The following is a 20,437-nucleotide window of genomic DNA, read 5'->3' as shown; positions in this document are numbered from 1 at the left end:
AAATACATAAATGCACGTGTTTGTATTTATAGATGCGTAATAACTGTACACAGTGTATGCACATTATGTAAACGAAAACTGTTTTTTGGATGCAATTACACACACAATTTGGGGAAGATTACAATAACCTTTTTCTTTTTGTAATGCAGAAAGTCACAGTTGTGAGATATTAAGCGTCACTTACAAGATCTATATGACACAACTGTAGTTTTATATCCTGTAATTACAACTGTATGTCACAGTCGTGGCTTTAAAGTCTCTCTCTAATACCTTATTTTAAAGGTCTTGAGGTTAAATTATATGAGTCTCAAGATGTTAAGTAAGCATGCTATGGGCTATGAAGCAATGTTCAGTTAAAACATAATATTTACATAAAATTTTCCATTTAGCTCTTTGGTGCATTTGGATTTGGGAATTAAAAATCACAGATGAAACAACTACATAAATGTAAAAGACAAAGCCTGTGCAACACATAAAACAGACATTTATTACAAACATCACAATTCAGAAAATGAAAGATTCTTAATTCAATCATACTCTCTTATCTTTGGGAGCATTGGAGATTTTAGTCTCTTTAACTGCTTCAGAAAGTTCACATTTAGCATCAGCAGCATTAGGACACTGATATGTGCATTAACCATGGCAGAAAACACATGACATTTCCCCAAACGTCATTTGAGGGACGCCTTTTACTCTGATAGTCAATTCTCACTCAGTTTTGTCATTTTACCTAACTTAATTTGGCTTCATTTATTTCTAAATGGACCTTGCATCATACATCAATAAAAAATACTGTTTAAAAAAAAAACAAAAAAATAATAATAAAAATAAATCACAGTGTCTTGATTCATCAAGACATTTTGCAATCGTATTTAGAATGTGGGGCAATCAACCCAGAACAGATTCAAGTACAATCAGTCTGAGGGAGCGGAATAATAATGAGGCAGGTATGAACATTTAGAGGAAACAAAGTGGTTAAGACACTGCTGCCGTTTCCTGCTAAAACTAACTTGGAATATAAAAAAAAAAAAGCCACATATATATAACACATCTGAACAGAGACATACAGCAGACCAGAGCTTGAGGGGAGAGACATATCAGTATGTAATAGATGCATTTGTTCCATATTTTATCTACTCTTGGAAAGCCAGATGAAAAATTCCCAGAATGCCTTAAACCTCCTGGTATCTTCAATAGCCCTCAGAGTGGGGCATCCTTGGAGTGCAACAGTGTAGTTTTCTCTCTTTCACTCTCTTTCCCTCCAGTTGTAAGGAGGGTCTACTCCATCCGTCAGAGGTCCACACTGCCGTGTCCAATCCTGAGACAGCATTATGAATTGATTGGTCAGGTTGATCTCTCAGACAGAGGGGACTGGACAGGATGGAAGCTTGAATGGGGATAGTCCACATCTAGAGTTGGTGGGCTGATGTCAGGAGACATGGGAAATGAGTCTGACTCGTGTCTGGATGTCTTGGCGACACAGTGGGCACGTTTCCAGCTGTAAGGCACACTCCATGCAAATCCCACTGAAGACATGATAGAGAAGCAGAAGATGATTAAACTGTTCAGCACAAAGAGATGATGTAACCGTATTATTAGGGATGCATTATGTCATTGCACATGCTCACTTCTTTTTCTTTTTTTTCCATTTTATCAACAAAGACTTTTTAAATCCCTGTTAAAGATTCATACAGTAAGCCATGAACCAATTCAACCAATCAATTCCCGTAAAAAAAAAAAAAAAAAAAAATTATGGGATTTTTACTTCCAGAACCCAATTGTTGCACTTTGTGTCTTATGTCACAGTCAATGAATAATGATTGGCTACTTGCCACCGTGAATGCAACATAACAATAAATATCATGCTGCTATGAGATACATTTATGCCACACAGTAATAAAAAGGTTCTAAAAAGGTTTATTATCTTACCTTGCACATTTTTGCTTAACACGAGAGTGAACTATAGTATAAAAATATCAAGTATGTTTTAAATGTCTGTTATGTACTCCGGTTCATCAGTCATGCTTTCTTGAGCCTCCATCACATCCCCTTACCCATAAACCCAGAGTTGTAAACACAGACTCTCTATGTTGAACTTTGTACCTGTGCAAACAGGGTCTCAGTTCAGTGTCTGCCATCTGGTCACAACAGAGGGTGCAGCAGTTATCTCTGATGCTAACTTGCTTAAGCAAAGCCAGGCGCCTGTGTCTAAAATAATAGACAGAGAAAGAACAATTTTACACACATGAATGGTATGAGTCACTAGCTTTAGGATAACTAATGCATTACTCACAACCACGTCAATCATTGATACTTTGCCCTGTGTACAGAAGTCTAATAAAAAGGCACAAACCTGGGCAAAATGATTTTCTCATCTGATGCGAGCGAGGCAAACTCATTAAATGTGTTGAATTTGATGGAGGGGGGATGGCGGAAGGGCTTGGCTCCAAAGTTGAACTCACACTGTTGGTAGGACATAAAACTGGCTGCAGCGAAGAAGCCAGACCTAAGACAAGGTATAACGAGTTTCAAAACTTCTCCATAAACATTTTTTTGCTTTTGTTTTACAGTGGAGGAAGTGAGCTATGCTTACGTGGCGGAGGAGAACACCTGCTTCTCAGGAGGCAGCTGGTGTCCGTTTAGATAGAAAATCATTTGCTTCTTACTAAGGTCCAGCAGGAAGCCTATGGCATCACCTAGAAAGCCCAGTGAACACTTACTAGACATCTTTGCTAAAAGGTTTTCCCAAAATGATGAAAGAGTAAATAGGAACTCATCACATCATTGAAGAACATGGGTGGTGAACGGGATGCTCTGCACAAACCTTCTTTCCAGCAGGGGTGGGAGTGAGGTTTACTGCGAGCGTTGTACCAGATCAGCTGCCTGCAGCCATCATACGCACATGAGTACTCATCATCTCCAATCCCATAACCCTCCTGTACAAACAAACAAGTTCTTACTACTGAAATTCAACTTGCTTCCTATAAATCCATCTAAACATAACCAGATACACACATGGTTGAGAAACTTGCTGTCCTTGGTCGCCCAGCCAATTTGCATGACGCCAGAGGTGATGACAGTGACTTCATAGTACCAAACCCCCGAATCCACACAGAACGTACAGCGGACGCTCTCAAATGATGATGCGTCACACCGTGCCTATCGAGAAAAAGACCATTAGACAACACTTTGTAAGATTAAAGGATACCTTAAATTACAAACTGTGTGCGATCATTACCATCAGCTATTCTTCCACAGTAGGTAAAAATGTTAAGGCATGCTTAGAATTTCATGAGTTGCATGTGAACCGTTCACAGAAGTAATAAAAGATGTTTTGTTTATAGTGACTTAACTGGAAGTGAAACCGTTCCTTATTAGTAAGCCTACACACACAGAACACTGTAGATTTTCACAGAATCTGAAGCGGCACCTTTCATATCGCTACAACATTTATTTGGTTTTCAGTTATGTCCTTATTCACATTTTGAAAGAGCTTGTCTTCTATCTACCAATAAGAGTGTAATTTAGTTCCGTTGAACATGTATTACTTTATCTAAATATTTTATCCTCTCACCTCTAGTCCAGTAGGAGAGATCTTGAGATATTCGCTGACATCATTACTGTTCAGCATGGCGTTGATGTTGCTTAAGTTGACCTTCTCATAGGTAAACTGGCGCCCCTCTTTAATGACTACAGGCCAAAGGGTGACCAAAGATAAAATTATCAACGAGACATACGTATAAGCTTAATATTTGACACAAAATACAACAGTTGGGCTAAATATTAATACAATGTGAACTTAAGCAGTGAAAGATACTCACAGAGGTTATCAAGACTCCACTGGGCACAGAAGCCCACTTGACGCTTTAGGTAGTCTGGATGATCTGCCCAGCATTCCAGAACAGACAGACGGTCACTGATACACGATTCAGACACTGTTAACTTGTTCTCACCTGAGATAAAGACAGGCTCTCATTATAGTACCTTTCTGAGAAGTTTTCTGAATGAGCATTTTGAACAGACCGTTTTGACTTACTGGTCTGAGAGAACTTCTCTAAAGCGATGAGAGCAAACAGCATTACAGTGGGATGGGCCTCAGAACTCTAGAAGAAGAACCAAACCACTTCAATGGCTATAATGTCAACTTTAATGCAATTGCTCTTCCAAAAGAAAAAGAGTATTTTACAGCTTAGTTTCCATAAATATTCTAAATATACTGGGGAGGAAGCTTTGTATTATGAATGTTAGAGTATCTGTGTAGCAATTCAACGTAACACTTCAAAAGTGTGAGAAAAAATTCCTGCTTCCGTTTTCCATGTGACCCCTTTAAGAACTATCCAGTAAGCATGTTTAGTAAAACCACTCAACATTCTTACCAAACTCTCAAGTAAATACTCCAGAGTTCCAGGGCTGAGAAGTGCAATGCTCGCTGGACCTGTAGACAGAACAGTAAAAAGATGAAGTAGTCTAGTATTAACCAAATGATTCCTTTGGGCAATGTCTTTGACCTTAAAAACAGAAGCACGTATCTTCAAACTGAGAGAACTGGACAGTGTGCGTGTATGTGTGTTTGTGTGCTGCAGCCTCAGCAGAGCTGTCAAATCACAAGCCTCTAAGGGAGCCTACAGCATGCTCAGGCATGACAGGCCTTCACAGATTGCAAACTCAGCTCTTTAGTTTTGAAGGAACAGGGTAGTGCAGATATGATGTAAAATGAGATGCAACCGTTCTCAGATTGATTTAAATAAAAATCCTAAAATATAATGCTGCAAGCCTTTTACGTACTCTGAAACGGTGACAGTGGGTAAAAGGCTTGCAGCATTTCTTCAGTAAATGCAGTGTGTGTGTGCATGTCCCTTACCAGCCAGTTTCTCAGCCAGACAGCCCAGGACTGCTGTGGTGTTGCGGTGTTTGGCTGGGATGAGGGCATCCTGACGCGCCACAGCAGCACTCAAATTCAACATGTCTGACAACTTCTGCAGAGCATCCTAACAAAACAAAGTTTTCATCAATGATATGATTTTTTTTTTTTTAATGGGTCAGAAAATAATGCACTCAACCAGACACTAACACACACACAAAACAACTGCTTTTTCACCTTAGTATTCACTGCACTTCTCACGGGTACAAATAAGTAGTCAGCAGCAATAATATACTTTTACTCATTAAATACTTAAAATATTTGTTAAAAAAATAAATGGTTGTTACTATAACTTTTGATCAATTATTTGTATCCTTATAAAATAATAATTATAAAAATAAAATAATGAAAATTAGTTTTTAAGGTAACAATATATATCGCAATATATTTAAATACTTTAGACAACAAAGACACTTCACATAATTTTTCCATATTTGGAATGTAATGGACCCAAACCAGAAGAGGACATAACAAACAAACTATAAATCTTGCATCAGTACAAACAGTTGCATAACATCATAAAACCTTAATCTTGAATCTTATTGCTCAGTTAACCATGATGTGCTCTGCAATTATAAACTGTTTTTTTTTTGTTATCAACATAAAATGGAAAAAATAACTGTTTTAGTGAAAAAAAATTAACATTTGCTGAAATCAGTTTAAAAAAAAGGGATACCACTCAAAAGCAGCATCAATAAAAAAAATGATGGTTCCATTTTCAAAATGCTACCATAAATAAGGGCTCATTACTGTCTATTAGCAAAAGCAGTGGTGGAGAAATAATTTTGTCAATGTTGTTTGGTAATATACATGAACTTACTTTGGTGGGCAAAGGGCATTCATCCAGTAAGAGGGTTATAACGGCTGGTCCTAGTGGGTCATCTAGAGGAATTACCCTAATTAAAGACTGCACCACTTCCAACCAGCCATCATCTACAGTGTGAAAAAAAGAGGGACAGAGACAAAAGAGGATGGGGAAAGAATAAACACAAGTTCAGTTTATGGGACAGTAGGAAATACAGAGTCATTATTATGACAACGCATTCAAACAACATTGAAGATTATTGGTTAAACAGTATAGGTTTGTCCGATGGCTAATACAGCCATCTCAAGAGCAGATGGTCTATTTAAAAAAATAAAAATAAAAATCAATATTATATATGATGATGATAATAATAATAATAATAATAATAATAATAATAATAACAAATTAGAAAGTAAAAGTTAAAAAACATAGATTTATTTTACAGAAAACACTCAAAAATGCACACATATTGACGCAAACATGATTTACTAAGCTCATATGCTCTTCAGGGGGTTTTGATCTCAATCTTGAAGCCCAGAGTAGTTTCCACCTGTTTACTCCTGCATGAAGCTCTTAGCAGCCACCTGACGCCACAGAGTCTCAAACCACAACATGCAGGCTCAGCTCGGAGCAACAGATGCACATATAAATAAAATCAACAGTCACAGAGGCTTTGGCAATGACACAAGAAGAGAGGCAAGCTGGCGACCTGCACATGACCTTGCTGAATTCTGACCCCTGATTAGAGTCCGGTCCATATACAGACCCAAACATCCCCTCAACACTACAACGCTGCAGATAGCATCCAGGAGTAATTAAAAGATATAAGGTAAATTTGAACGCAAAAAAGGCATGTAAACAAACAGCAGAGCACAGCACTGCCCTTGTAAACAAGAAGCAGTGTAGCTTTTACTCACTATCATACACGGTGTTTGTTCCTGCAGACTTCAGGCTCTGAGGGACTTTAAAGCTGCAGCAGAGATGCAACCCACTCACTTCAGTCACTGCCACAGAACGGAGTGACGGCATGACAATGGCAGCACAGGGCACGAGCCAAACTTCAAAAGCAGCCATCACTAATACCCACAGAGCTTCCACAGCTTCCGCTGTTAGATTAACATCCTAATAACTTAATCAGTAGCCAGGGGGTCACAACAAGCTGCACTTGTTCCCCTGATGGAAAAAACAAGCTAGGAACTAGAGAGTCAAGGTTTGGCTGGTCCACTAGATAATAATAGCTAATTGTTTCTCCACTGACAGATATTCAAAAGTAGCTACTCGTTCTGGCCAAATAAAACTCAACAATGAATGTTCTGTGCTGTATATTTGAGATATTGATTAAACATCATTTAACATCATAGCTTGCCTGAGAAAAGGAGAAAGTATTCAAACTGAAGAGCTTGTTGTGACTGCACACATTCTCATCGTGCCATCAGTGTTGTCATTCTCCTGTGGTCCCATTTGGACCATATTTACGATTAAGGTAATCCATTCAAAACAAATCTATATGGCTTGTTTATATGAAGCCAAAAATAAAATAAAAATTCAGGAAGTAAGAATCGGCCAAAAATCGGTGTGTGTGTGTGAGAAAAAATAAGCATTTTTTTACAGTTACAATAGCAATATAAACCATTAAGTGTTTTAGCAGAAAACCACAGGGAGCACTTTGTTGACAACAGCCGCTATATAAGTGCTTCTCATAACTAGTTTGGGATGATGGTTGCCCCATATTGCATTCTCACATTAATGTTATGAGTGAGCCAGCAGATGCATACATGGGTTTGTGTGGTGCAGAATTTACTGCAAACAAAGCAGTTAAAAAACAAAATGGTGCACTTCACTCTGTAACACACACAGTGCTTATATTTATTAAATCAAAACACAGAATTTGCAAATTGGTAATGACATTATATAATATGCAAATAATCCATACAACTCATGCCCTGGATAATTGTATATGCATCTGCATGTATATAAACTATACTCATTCCAATCAAAATGCCAGGATTTGAATGTTTGTGAAACCCACAATGCACACGTGAAAAATGAAACGCATGGATGACTCTCTTATATTGGCTTATAGTGCAATAGCAGATTTGAACCCCTTACGGAAACCACTCACCTGTCTCTGCCATCTCATGTAGTGTGATCATGGAGTACGGTGGCTCTTGGTCACTGAAACACAAAGAGAACAAACAGAAGTTAATGGCAAAAAGTGGAGCAACCTAATAGAGAAAATGTTTTCCTGTTTGCCTCATACCCAGGGTGTAAGCATCTTATTTAGTCCTTGGCTGCTTTAGACATTAGTTATGAAAGCCTAATGGTATAATGGGTGATTGTGTGACACATGATGGATTGCTATTGGAGGGCAGACTGCCGCCACCGCGGCTGTTTTGGCTTTAGGGTGTATGCATCCATTTTGCAGGCTGGGTCTGCAACAGTAAATCTAAACAGCGATTGCAAAATCCCTTGAGGTGCTCCTAGAGGGAGGCAGGCCCGATCAAGACACCACCAGAGACATTTAAGCAGGAAAAATAAATTTGCCTCTATTCTGCAGTGTGACGCCGCTGTGGATCATTTGTCAGTCATAAATCAATGGTTGGTGGGTACTTGGGGTGATGTTTTCAAACAGAAGACAAGGCCAAGGAAAAGACAGCTATGAGAGTGGTCAAAAAATAGAGATACTGAGAGACAGTGAGAGAGGTCTAACGCCCCCAGCCATGGGTGTCTGACTGCTCTGTGATTGTTGTGTAATGGTCACACAGGGATATGTTCTAGTTAGAAACACATTCATTTTCTGCTCTGTAAAGAACAGGCCCCATTAATGCAAGGTTCAAGCTTTTTTTGACTCAAAGAACCCCTATACTGGCTAAAATATACTATACTGGCTCTAGCATAGCAATTATGCCAATAATAACTGATTGCCTTTAAACTTTATTAACAAAACACTGTGTTGACATTCAATTAGATTAGGTAGATTTCACTTTGTGATTCTATAAGAATGAGTCTTTTAATAAATCTGGTCCCACATTATATTAAGGTAAAGAGTAAGTACAATACTTATTATGTTAATATTGCAAAACGCTTCTACTACTATGGAGGTGGGATATGGATAAGGTTAGGCACAGGTTTGGTTTTAAAGGTGGGTTGGGGTATAAGAGATGGGTCAACAATAGAATTATAACTGTAATTACATGCAGGTATTTTTATAAATATAAGTACTATGTAAAAACATGTATGTACACTGTAAGTACATAGTATCAAATTATTAGTTTAAATGTAAGTACAAAGTTGGTGGGGGTCATATTTCAGTGTTTTCTTATATATATAAAAAATGAAATCATTTCAGATCATCCAGTTTCCCTAACACATTAACACAACCAAGGACAAAGCTGTGCGCGCATATGTGTGTCACACAAACTAGGCTTTCAGGTGATTGAAAAACGGCTGTCAAAGGATGTGGCTGAGCAACCAAAATATATTCCAGCTGTAAAAGAAAAGAAAAGAAAAGAAAAGAAAAGAAAAGAAAAGAAAAAAAAAGAAAAGAGCTGACACTCCCCCTTGTGCTTTTTATGTATTTCACTTTGAAATCAAAACAAGAACAAAATATTTAATTTTTCTGTAAAACTGCATAATCTGAATGTAATCTTTTCAGGGGTGACTGTAAACTATTAAAATATTATTGCTGGTCTTGCACCAAAATGTGATGTACACATAGAACAACTTTTCGTCCAAAGTGAACATCCATCATTAGATAGCAGCAGGCCTACTGTGTGGGAAGGTGTAAGAACATGTGACAAAGAGGAAGAGTGACTGGCAACTCTGATTTCCAGCCAAAATGTTAAAAGAAACATGAAGCTCTCTGTTATCTCAAGATGCTGTCTTGGGCAATACATTAAGATTAAATGTGGCGCTGTGCGAACGAATGAATAAATAAATAATGGCATGCTCATTACAGAGCTCTGCCAGGCTTCTCCATAAGCTCTTCACATTTAAAGCTGATTTATTTTAAAAGTAAATGGTCTTGCAGACAGTGTGGCATCGGTTTAGTCGACAACAATACCGGGAAGAAAAAAAAACACAATGCAAATGGATGTTCAATAGCAAGCCAAAGCTTTTAGCCAAAGATGGAGAGATGTTCTTGCTGACGCACAAGTAAACGGGGAACTGAAATTGATATGACGTGCATGATTCATTCTTACACAGATTTAATGACAAATCTCTGCAGATCCTCGTCATTAAATGTTCACTCACTTGTCAACAAGAGTCCTGATGACAGCCAGCGTGTCCAGTACCAAACCGTCCACGTTTTGTTTTTTCCGACGCGGCTCGTGCGGTCCTCGACCTCGCCGGGGCGGTCGAACCGGGTCCCTGGGCCGACTGCCTCTGGCCTCTGGGGGATCAGACACAGAGTTATCCACTCGCCTGAGCTGCCTACGAGGGGCTGATCCCTCCTCCACGTCACTGTCCTCTCTGCACACGCAGCTGTTCCCCATGGCTCGGCCGGACAAGAGGCTGGGCCAAAACTGCACTGACTGCAGCTGTTCTACGGTGAGTCGTAGAACCCGCACGAGGCTCCTGCTGGCACAGAATGCAATCCAGGTGGCTACTATCATATCATTGGAAGGTCTTTAGAAGGTGTCTTCGTACGGGTCGGATAGAAGTGTCGGTCATTGTGCTACTGCAGGCCATCAGCAGCCAGAGGCAGACAAGCAAAGCTGCAGTCAACACGCATCCTACAGCCTGGGAGGTTTTCACTCCTAAAAAAACATTCCAGATGAAAAATATTTTCATTGTGGACAGAAAACGGGACAATGTGAACATGCAAATTGTGAATAAAATGCTTTAATAATATATTCTTGCTTGTAGCTTCTTAAAGTAAAACACTTACATAATATTAGTCACTGATCTCGTGTCATATGCTCTAATAACAACATGTGTCATGTATTAGTAGTATTAACATTAATAACCAGGTCTTGTTTACTAAACAATGTTTTCCGTTAAGGCATACAGTTCCCAAGTAGTCAGTACAGTCCTTAAGCCCTTAAGAAAAATAACCATGGTTTTTTTTTGTAAAAAAGGTTAGTGGTTTTGTTTAGGTTTTTTTGCTTATTGGTTAACATCTGTATAACCCCAATTTAAGTACAAATACCATAGTTAAACTATATTTAATGTGGCCAAAATCACAGTTAATTTGTGGTTACCAAGGTTTAACTTGTTTTATTTGTAGCAAAACCACGGATAATTTGCCCAAACCTAACCTGAATAAAATGTGGTATTAGCCTAAATATAAATGCATTTAATATTAACGCAGAATAACTATATAAAAACAAAAGGCGGCACGTATGTAAATATACATAAACTGTACAAATATTATTGCGATAGGACACGCGATACAGTAGTTGTCAGTGTTAGCAATGGCTAACTAACAGCTAGCAAGCCAAACAACTTTGAAAAAAAACCATTAACACAACAACCCACTCGCACATGAATGAACACTGTCTAGTGTACGCTTAACACAATCATTGACATTTACAAACCCTCTGAAAGCTTATAAACAGCACGCTGTCATTTCAGTAAATTAGCGTCAATAAACTTGAGTCTCTATGGTTGCGTCTCAAACCATAGTGAGTTGCCTACGTAGGCAGGATTTAAAGGGCTAGTTCAACTATAAAAGAAAAGTCTGTTACTAAGACTTAAAACTTTAATACGGTATTTTCCAATAAACATAAAAAATGAAGTGTTAGGTAGATGTTTGGACACTGACAGCGTCAGTCACCGCGTACTTTCAATTTATATGTAATGAAAGTGAATAGTGACTCGGGCTGTCATTTTCTCTAATGTCTCCCTATACAAATTTTTGATACTTGAAACACCGAATGGACCTATGCCCAAAATACTGTTTATGTTAATATAATTCCGGTAATGTTGTCTTAAAGGGTAGCTCAACCATGTCTTCAAACACAGCCTCTTTACAATATCAAAAATGAACGCTAGCAACCATATAACTAGCCACACCTCCAAATACATGAACAAAACGTCAGTTTAAAACCTTTCTTTAACGTGGCACATACACCAGCACGTCTTTTATCATTAAATAATGTGGATATACCAGAGACAAGTATTTACTCACCCGGTAAAGTGGAGGATTTTCGATAAATGCAACAACACTGTTCCGTAGGCCGAACACAAAGACTACACGGGAAGTGTGTGTGTGCTTTATTTCTCAGCGATATGATTCGTACTCTCACACACAGCCACTTTAGTAATCAACATTTTGCTGATCCAAACAAAAAAGCAGATCCAGCCGGTGTTTGACAATGAAAGTAAACGGTTTGCTGAAAAGTGAAAGCATAAGGACTGACAAAAATCAGCGTAAGATAGCTGAAGCTCAATGAAAGCTCTGTGTGGCGTTAGTAATGGGAAGTCCGACTCATTTCCGCGAAACGGTTCTTTTGAACAACTCGTTTCAAAGAACCGGTTCAACTAATGATTCAGCTGTTCCTTTACGTCAGAACGTAATTGCCTCATCACGCGATACGTAATTCGTATCATACCCAGTGGTATGATACACTAAAGTTGATGTACAAATACAACGTTTATCACGTTTTCACATTATTTTTGATTAAAAATGAAATCTGCTGTAGATTAATTTGTTGCGGTCATGTTCAGTTTGTAGTAAACATCAGACCATTTAAATAATTTAGGAACTAAAATCCCATTGCATCACGTCGCTGATTTTTTATTTATTTATTTTTTTTTATAAAATGCAACGCATAAATACCACGTTGATATGTTAATAATCAATTATGCCCTTAGTTTAACTAAATTACGTTTTAAACTAACGTTTTATGATTCTCTGGGCTCAATGTCCTAAAGATCCAATCGGCAAACGACTCAGTCCTCTTCGTGATCTACCAACCATTTTTCATTCGGTTCATTAAAAAAAGGTATGTCAGTGATTCAAAAAGAAAGATTCGTTGCGTGTCGTCGCATATTTCCCTCCAGCACATGATGCTGGACCCAACCCATCTTAGCAACCAGTAAAACAAAACAAGTTCACCTCAAGAGAGTGATGGCAAATTTTCAAGTAATCAATCCCTATAATAGCCTTACAGTTTTCGGTTTGTTTGTGTATGTGTGAATGAGACTGTCTTAGAAACCCGCTTATGTTTTAGCGATGTTGTAATTCTAATTAATTTAACTTATTCATGCAAGCAGGTTCAATACAAAGAAATACTTTAAAAATATGCACGCTGAGTATCCATTTGTTTTTCTTTACCATATCACTTAACTGGAAAGACTAAATAACTAAAGATTGAATGACTGAATTGACTGACAGAACATTGAAATTACAAATTTGTGAATTCGATTCTTCCTGGCCTATAAAAAATTATACTTTTGAGGGGGGAAAAGAAATCTTTCCCGTGAAAACTACATTTCCCTTGGGTCAACGGATCGTGCGTGGGAACTACGTGCCTTTAGCAGCTTGTTGCTGAGGGGATCCTTTTACAGGGACACAAAACCGGACTAGGTAAATATTTGAGCGCATTTCCTTCTTGAAATAATTATTCATTCCTCGTCTCTTTTTTCACTGCGAGAATTATTTGTCTGACATGTAAAATAAGGCGACTTTAAGGTTACATAATGTGTTTTAAACCAGTCGTCGTATGCATACCACTGCTTTCTGGTCAAGTGAGTGCGATCAAAGCCTCGCACGCTCTAACATTGCTTCAGATCAATATCAGGCACTGAAACTGCGTTGCTGTCTGTTGCAGAGTACTACTGCAGTGTTTCTTGCATGTATGCAAAATAAAGTAACGGTGCCGAGTCTCTAACCTTTCTCAACCATGTTGTACATATATGTGTCGTTTTGTGTTTTTGTTTAGATGTTTATCACAATACTGCTTCATGATTTAAGTATTTTATCATCCACATTACACACTGACAGTGAAAGTGTTGATAAAATATGGTATGAGTCACATTGATTTTTTTTTTTTTAAATGAATATATTTTTGCCATCTAATAGTGTTTATAGCACCAATTACATGGAGTAAATGCATTCTATTTGATAATCGTTTTTCATATGTGTTTGTTTTTAATTCGTTTGCAGTTTAAATGGCTGTTATCTGGGTTCGTATTTGTTTCTACGTTCACTGTTCAATTTCAGCACTAGGGGGCATTGTTTACCTTTTCTTCCCAAATATGTCAACATTTCTCACACAATAATGAAATTACCTTCTGGATCCATTATATGTATTTTAAACTTTGCTTGTAAATGATATTTTGCTTCACAATGACTGGTTAGATGCATATGTATTTCTCTTCGAAAAAGCATTGATTTTTAACAAAGTTGTATGAGTTCGAGTTCATTAGTTATGTTTGTCTGCAGTGTAAAAACATTTTATTTTATTTTATTTTTATTTCTGAACAGAATCTACTGCAGATGACTTCATGATCTACCATAGGTTTTTATCCTGATTAAATAAACAGCAATTAGGTAAGTTTTTATGGGTTATATATATATATATATATATATATATATATATATATATATATATATATATATATATATATATATATATATATATACACATTTGTTTACATATATGCACACACACACATTTTATTACATATAATATATTTTATCTATATTTGTGTGTGTATATATATATATATATATATATATATATATATATGCACACATAAAAAAAATGCATATGTTGTGTAGGTTCTGCCATGGCAGATGGTGTGGACCTCAGCCGAAAGTTTGTGTCAGAGTCTGAATTAGACGAGAAAAGGAAAAAAAGGCAGGAAGAATGGGAGAAGGTCCGCAAGCCAGATGACCCGGAGGGTGAGACGTTCAGTTTGTCTGCACCAATCAGACAAATTAACAGCAGGCTTAATGACAGACATTAGTTCTCCCTCAGTGCATTTGCCAAGTTTTGATTGTGTTCATTCTCACTCCACCACAGAGGCCCCCGAGGAGGAGTACGACCCCCGATCGCTGTACGAGAGGCTACAAGAGCAGAAAGACAAAAAACAGGAAGAATATGAGGAGCAGTTCAAATTCAGTAAGCTCTCATGCTGCTTTCCTCCCATATTCATCCCTTTATTTTTTTTCAACAGATCTTTCAGATGACACACATCGCACAGTCTCAGGGGGCTTGCCTCTCCCGTCTAAATGTGACCTCATTTTGGGGTTTATCTGTCACTGTTTGCGCAAAAACACGCGTGTGCGTGCGCACACATGCGCTTGTGTGTGTTTGAGCATGTTGGTGGGTGTCTATGAGTGTGAACAGATGGGAGTGGTGGAGATCAAGAGCAGGTCTGTTCTTGCGGGTGCTGATGGGAGACTGGCATGATCTTAGCATCTCGGCTTCGTCTCCGTATCCCTGGTGACAAACCCACTCTCGGTCTCCCTAGCGACCATTGCTGCTCCTATTGCCGTTGATTCCAAGGGCCACATCTCCTGATCTGCAAGCATGGTGGTCATGCATCAATTTCATGATGCTTGTTTCTGTTAGCGGTTCTTAAACCACTGATGGAATCTTTTATAATTCTGTTGTTGTGTTCCTCCACAGAGAACATGGTTAAAGGCCTGGATGAAGATGAGACAAGCTTTCTTGACGAGGTCTCACGGCAGCAGTCTCTAATAGAGAAACACAGACGGGACGAAGAAGCTCAGGAGATAAAGGAATACAGAATATCCTTTTGCACCTTCAAGCACACACAATATTACTGTCAAGGTTCTTAAAAAAAATTGACAGGGAGTTTTGCTTTCCACCGGAGTCTGTCTCCACTTTCACCTTCGTTAAGCTGGTGGTGGAAGCTTCAGCTGTCAGGCGCAGTGATGGCTGGTGAAAAGTAAAGTAGAGTTCTTGTACCTTGTTAGTGTACATGTTCTCAAACAAGACAGCCCCTAGAGGAACCTGACGCACTGACGATCCAACGCTGCTTCGACAGAAATTCATGCAGGCTTGGCAAATGGCTTAGAGGTTTCAAGTCTGAAGGCGTAGAGTTTAAAGCAAATCCTTTCACGTAAATAAGTTTTATAATTTGTATAACAGAAATATTGTTCGGAATGACGATAGAATGAAGGATTGAACTTGGACTTCTACTTCATCGTAATGGTTAAAAACGTCATTAGAAAAAGCTAAATATTCAAAAAAATACTGCAGTCAAAAATGACCACTATAGGAAGTCAATAGGAAGTAGACAAAAATGCAAAAATGTATTTGCGTGTACAATATACGAATTAGGCAAAATGCAGAAAAAAGTGCAAAGCAGTGAAGGGTTGCCAAAACATAAGCAAATATTGCTACACCATGATATTACAGACTCTTTCTCTTTATAAATTATTTTCACAACGTGGAACAAAATCCGCCTCAGTTTAATGAATCTGAAATACTTGTGCTCTATTTTTAACTTATGTAGTCCATAATTTGTATATGAATATTAGTAAGTAATATGAAGTACACTAAAATTTCAAATATTAAAGAAAAAACATTATTGAAATGAAATATAGTATAATCATCTCACAAAAATAAAATAATTATTTGATTAAGCATTCCGTTCAGTTTTGACCGCAAACAACGTAACCTGAGGCATCTTGAAAACGCAGCGCTCATGTGCGAGAGGCTGAAAAAGTAGTGAAATGTGGCGTAAAAACCAGTTGTTTCTCGTTTCCCATGGAAAACATACTTTACCTGAGCTGTGATTGAGTTTCCAGTCTGTTCAATGTGATGCAATGTAGCCCAAAATAACAGCAAGGCATATCGTTCTGATGAGTCGTCCTCGCAGGGTGCACGCAAAGACACAGCGCTACATAGAACGATTCCCGAACAAACGACTCATTTGAGCTCGTCCTTGGAATGAGCAGTTCTTAAAAATTGTTGAATCATCCATAGATGAATTGAATTATGTTTTGTATCATTAACTTTGTGTTGTGCGTGTATGATCTCATCTTTCTGTCCACGACTTAAACCTGAATAGCTAGCTAATGGGGACTAAATTGAGGTCCCCGCGAGGAGCTCTTTCAAATCACACACAGTGCGTTTTTTAAGAATGAGGGGTAGATTCAGGTGTGGGGTGATAGAATATGGTTTGCACAGTATAAAAACCATTACACCTTTTGAGTCCCCATAAGGATATACCTATGTGTGTGTACATTATATACAGTGAGCTATGAAGTCAGCGGGCTGTACCGCATTAGCACGATTTTATTGCATTAAACTATCAGTCAAAGCCCCGCTCTTATCCATATCATAAAATTGATTTTTTATCATGGAACAGCTGACATAATCAGCAGTGGCCTTTCTCTTCTGCCAATCAGGTATGACTGTAGATAGAAGGTTGGAGGATGCGTTGTCGTGGCAACTGAAACCTTTTCTCAGGGTTTGATAACTGCATCTAAAAGCACTGCCGAGAGCCATGATCTGCAGCATAATAGAGTAATGTGCCCTAATTCTATTGAATTTGCCTCTCGTGGAGGCACCGCATTCTCTTACCTGCAAGTGTGTCACCTTTTTAGGCCATCTGTAAGTGAAAGGAAGTAGATGTGATTTCTGCGGCGGTCTTGCGGTGACTTGTGCTGAGCTGTTGCCTTTTTTTATCTGATCTACTTCATCCATCTGTGGGTTCTGTTTGCATGCTGTTGAAGTTGAGGTCATATGTGTTCCCCCAGAAGTTATTTTAGGTTTATGAGAAAGATTAAGTATTAAAATGAAATGTAAGCCACTTGATTTGTCAAGTGGCTTACAACAACTACAGTGCCAGAAAGTTGGTTGTCCGTATGTTTAACTGTATGTCAGCGAATTCTCCTTAACCTATGAACCTCACAGCGCTCTGCAGAAGCTAGCAACCACTGAGAACCAGAAGAAGGAGGCAGAGAAAAAGGCAGGACCCAAACCCTCAGAGCACAGGACCAGTCACCTGTCTCAGGCCCACCTGCTGGCTGGGGCGGTCAAACGACGCAGGTACAAATGGGACGAAATGGACAAAATGTGTTTATTTGAATGTAAAACCTGCGTAATCGTTGTGTATAATTCTTTGTGATTCATTTTTCTCTTTGTGCAGTTCATCTCAGTCTTCAGAGGGGAGTAAAAAGCAGAAAGTAGAGGAGTCTGTCACCGGTAATGGCAGTCAGACAGGTGAGCATGTAGTATAATGCTGCCTTTACGTAATGTAATTATGTAAAGTGGTTTTCAGATCATTATTAGAAATTTAATTATATGTCATACTGTTTTAATTGCTTTTAAAATGTATCTGATTATAGTTGTTAAAAAAAGGTAGGGAAGTGTTCATAAAAATCCCAGTGTGAAACAAATTTTTTAAAATGTTTTATGAGTCTAATAAGTTTTATAGTAGAAATTTATGACTTCTTTTTTGGAGAAAAAACATACCACGTTATATGTACAGTTTTTTTTAAGAATTCAATTTATATGAAATAACAATAAAATAATTCAAACGATATCATAAATGAATGCTGTTCTTTTGAAATTGTAGAAAAATATATCATTTGGTACAAAAATATTTGGCAGCACAAATGCTTGTAAAATTGATGATAATAAGACATGTTTGAGCACCAAATCAGCAAACAGAATTATTTCTAAAGGATCGTGTGACACTGAAGCCTGGAGTAATATTTGCTGAAAATTTTGCATCAAAGGAATAAATAAAATTTTAAATAAATTGTAAAAGAAAATAGCTGTAATATTTTTTTGATTAAATATATACAGCCTTGTAGAGTATAAGAGACTGATTTCATGAATGTTAAAATACCGGCCCTAGACATTTGAACAGTAGCGTACAATGGTCTCCCCATAGACATATTATAAGTGCACTTGCATTTAACCTGACATATTCCTATACCTAAACAGAGAAAGTGTAAAAGCAGTGTAATGTTTATGGTTAGAAACCAGGAGAAATTGCTTGGCCATGTTAACCTGCCGCATGAGATGTGAAATGCACCAGAGACTGCGTGCGCTCTATGTGCGTGTATTGTTTTGTGTTCTCAGATCAGGAGGCGGTTGAGCCCAAATCCCCCGGCGCGGGCGTAACTCGCTCGGGCGTCCTACACCTACCCTCCGCCGCTGTATGCGTGGGCATCCTGCCAGGGCTCGGCGCTTACTCGGGCAGCAGCGACTCAGAGTCCAGCAGCGACAGCGAAGGTAGCGTGGACGAGATTGGCTCTCCCATAAAGCGCCACAGGCTCTTCAGATAGACACACTGACAGATCACACTCACTCACTATCACTCTCTCCCTCACCTGTGCTGCCCAAGGCTTGGGTGCCGCCCCCTCGCCTTCTCAGCGGTGCATTACCTAAAACGATTTAGCTCTAGGTATCCGTTATTTAAGTGTTTGACTTTTGGATAAGTCTGTTTGGTTACTTGCTTGACGTTTATTAAAGGCTGTAATGTTAACTTCTATTGTGGTTGTTGATGTCTTGTGCTCTCAAAACGTGACACTTCCCCCATCCTCCTCATATTACGTTCCATACAGTTTAAACCCCTGGCAGCTTAACCTGGTGACGCACCTTCCCATCTACCCACCTTTGCGGTTTCTGCAGAGCTCTAGTGGCCAAGGGGACACTGACTGACTGACTGACAGCTGTGGATGAAGAAGACATGAAACATTTAGTCCAAATCTCAGACACCATCATAGGATAAAGCAGATATTACGGGCTTGTTTCAATAAGATTAAATGTCTTGATTGAGTTTTACATTTGTTTGTTTGACATTTATTTTTTAAGATAAAATGCTGCAGTGCTGCTGAATGCTGGAATTCTCATGAACTTTCGCTGGAAAATAACCAGTGATGACGGAATGGAAAATAAAGGTGTTTCTCATGAATTTGTACTTTTTCTTTCTTTTTATGTGTTCGCATTTACATGAAACTGCATTCGCAGCGCCTTTTAGTTCTGTAATGGGAGTGAAACTGAATATTCATTGAGGGAAAATTAATGGATTGTGAAAAATTTCCATACAAGAATGGAGCCAGACCTGAATAATTTTGTAGTTAATTGTGGAGAATTACCCCACAAAAGATTTTTTTTTTTTTTTTTTGAGGCTGAAGGTTAATTTTGACCCTCGAAGGCATCTCTGTATTTTTGAGTCATTATTTTTCTAATTTAGCCTTGTTTTACTTGTTAGTGTATGAACTGTTAGTGTATTTATTTGATAGTGTATGTAGTGTACATTTTTTATAATTATGTTAATCAGTATTAATAGTTTTTAATTGTTAATTGTGTTGACTAAGCTTTTAAAACGTCTGCAGTAAACAAAATCATAAATTGTTATTTGGCTACTAGGGATTCGAAAATATGTGTCAATGTTTATTCTCATGTCAGTCTAAAGCCGTAAGACCTTCAAAATGTGTTTTGTATATCCACTGAAAATCCAACCACGCAATATTTTCAGGCAGTTTATAAAGATCTAAATATCAAGCAGGTTTATTCCATGTTTTCTGAAGAGCTTTATGAGATGAACAGATTTTATTTAGGCTTTTATTCAACTATAAGCAGTGATCAATGCATGTATGCCAAACTCAGAATCTCAGACATCTTGCCTAATGAGCAAGAATGACATGAGGGTGAGTAAATCATGACAGCGTTTTTATTTTTAGGTGATCCAATTTAGCACTGCATAAAAGAGTATTTTGTCTTGCTTTCCACTACAAATGTCTAAAAAGTTTTGAGATACATTTGCTT

The 20,437-nt window shown here is 38.1% G+C and overlaps 2 protein-coding genes across 4 annotated transcripts; one reads left to right on the top strand and one right to left on the bottom strand.

The window, feature by feature from the left end:
• Positions 1–464: 464 nt before the first annotated feature.
• Positions 465–12,163, bottom strand: rspry1 (ring finger and SPRY domain containing 1). Of its 2 annotated transcripts, none has more exons than XM_043264489.1 (15): positions 11,860–12,163; positions 9,981–10,486; positions 7,849–7,901; positions 5,742–5,854; positions 4,862–4,988; positions 4,377–4,435; positions 4,037–4,103; positions 3,822–3,953; positions 3,575–3,690; positions 3,016–3,159; positions 2,825–2,936; positions 2,594–2,696; positions 2,354–2,506; positions 2,104–2,208; positions 465–1,526 (listed from the first exon to the last, which is right to left on the bottom strand). In XM_043264489.1, exons 2-15 carry the CDS (start codon positions 10,340–10,342, stop codon positions 1,430–1,432), a joined length of 1,743 nt encoding a protein of 580 aa, XP_043120424.1. In that variant the 5' UTR covers positions 10,343–10,486; positions 11,860–12,163; the 3' UTR covers positions 465–1,429. The 2 variants fall into 2 exon arrangements, with proteins under 2 accessions (XP_043120424.1, XP_043120425.1); XM_043264490.1 differs by lacking the exon at positions 11,860–12,163 and adding an exon at positions 11,267–11,373.
• A 977-nt stretch (positions 12,164–13,140) lies between these two features.
• Positions 13,141–19,580, top strand: psme3ip1 (proteasome activator subunit 3 interacting protein 1). Of its 2 annotated transcripts, XM_043264353.1 has the most exons (9): positions 13,143–13,260; positions 14,161–14,226; positions 14,458–14,580; positions 14,702–14,800; positions 15,311–15,432; positions 17,568–17,704; positions 17,805–17,878; positions 18,746–18,898; positions 19,231–19,580. In XM_043264353.1, the coding sequence occupies exons 3-9, from the start codon at positions 14,466–14,468 to the stop codon at positions 19,233–19,235; spliced, it is 705 nt and encodes a 234-aa protein (XP_043120288.1). In that variant the 5' UTR covers positions 13,143–13,260; positions 14,161–14,226; positions 14,458–14,465; the 3' UTR covers positions 19,236–19,580. The 2 variants fall into 2 exon arrangements, with proteins under 2 accessions (XP_043120287.1, XP_043120288.1); XM_043264352.1 differs by lacking the exon at positions 19,231–19,580 and having other exon boundaries at positions 13,141–13,260; positions 18,746–19,151.
• The last annotated feature ends 857 nt before the right edge of the window (positions 19,581–20,437 follow it).

This window comes from Puntigrus tetrazona, chromosome 18, assembly GCF_018831695.1.
Source record: "Puntigrus tetrazona isolate hp1 chromosome 18, ASM1883169v1, whole genome shotgun sequence".
NCBI lineage: Eukaryota > Metazoa > Chordata > Actinopteri > Cypriniformes > Cyprinidae > Puntigrus > Puntigrus tetrazona.
Note: the sequence above shows the minus strand (reverse complement) of the source record. Positions and strands in the feature narration are given on the sequence as shown.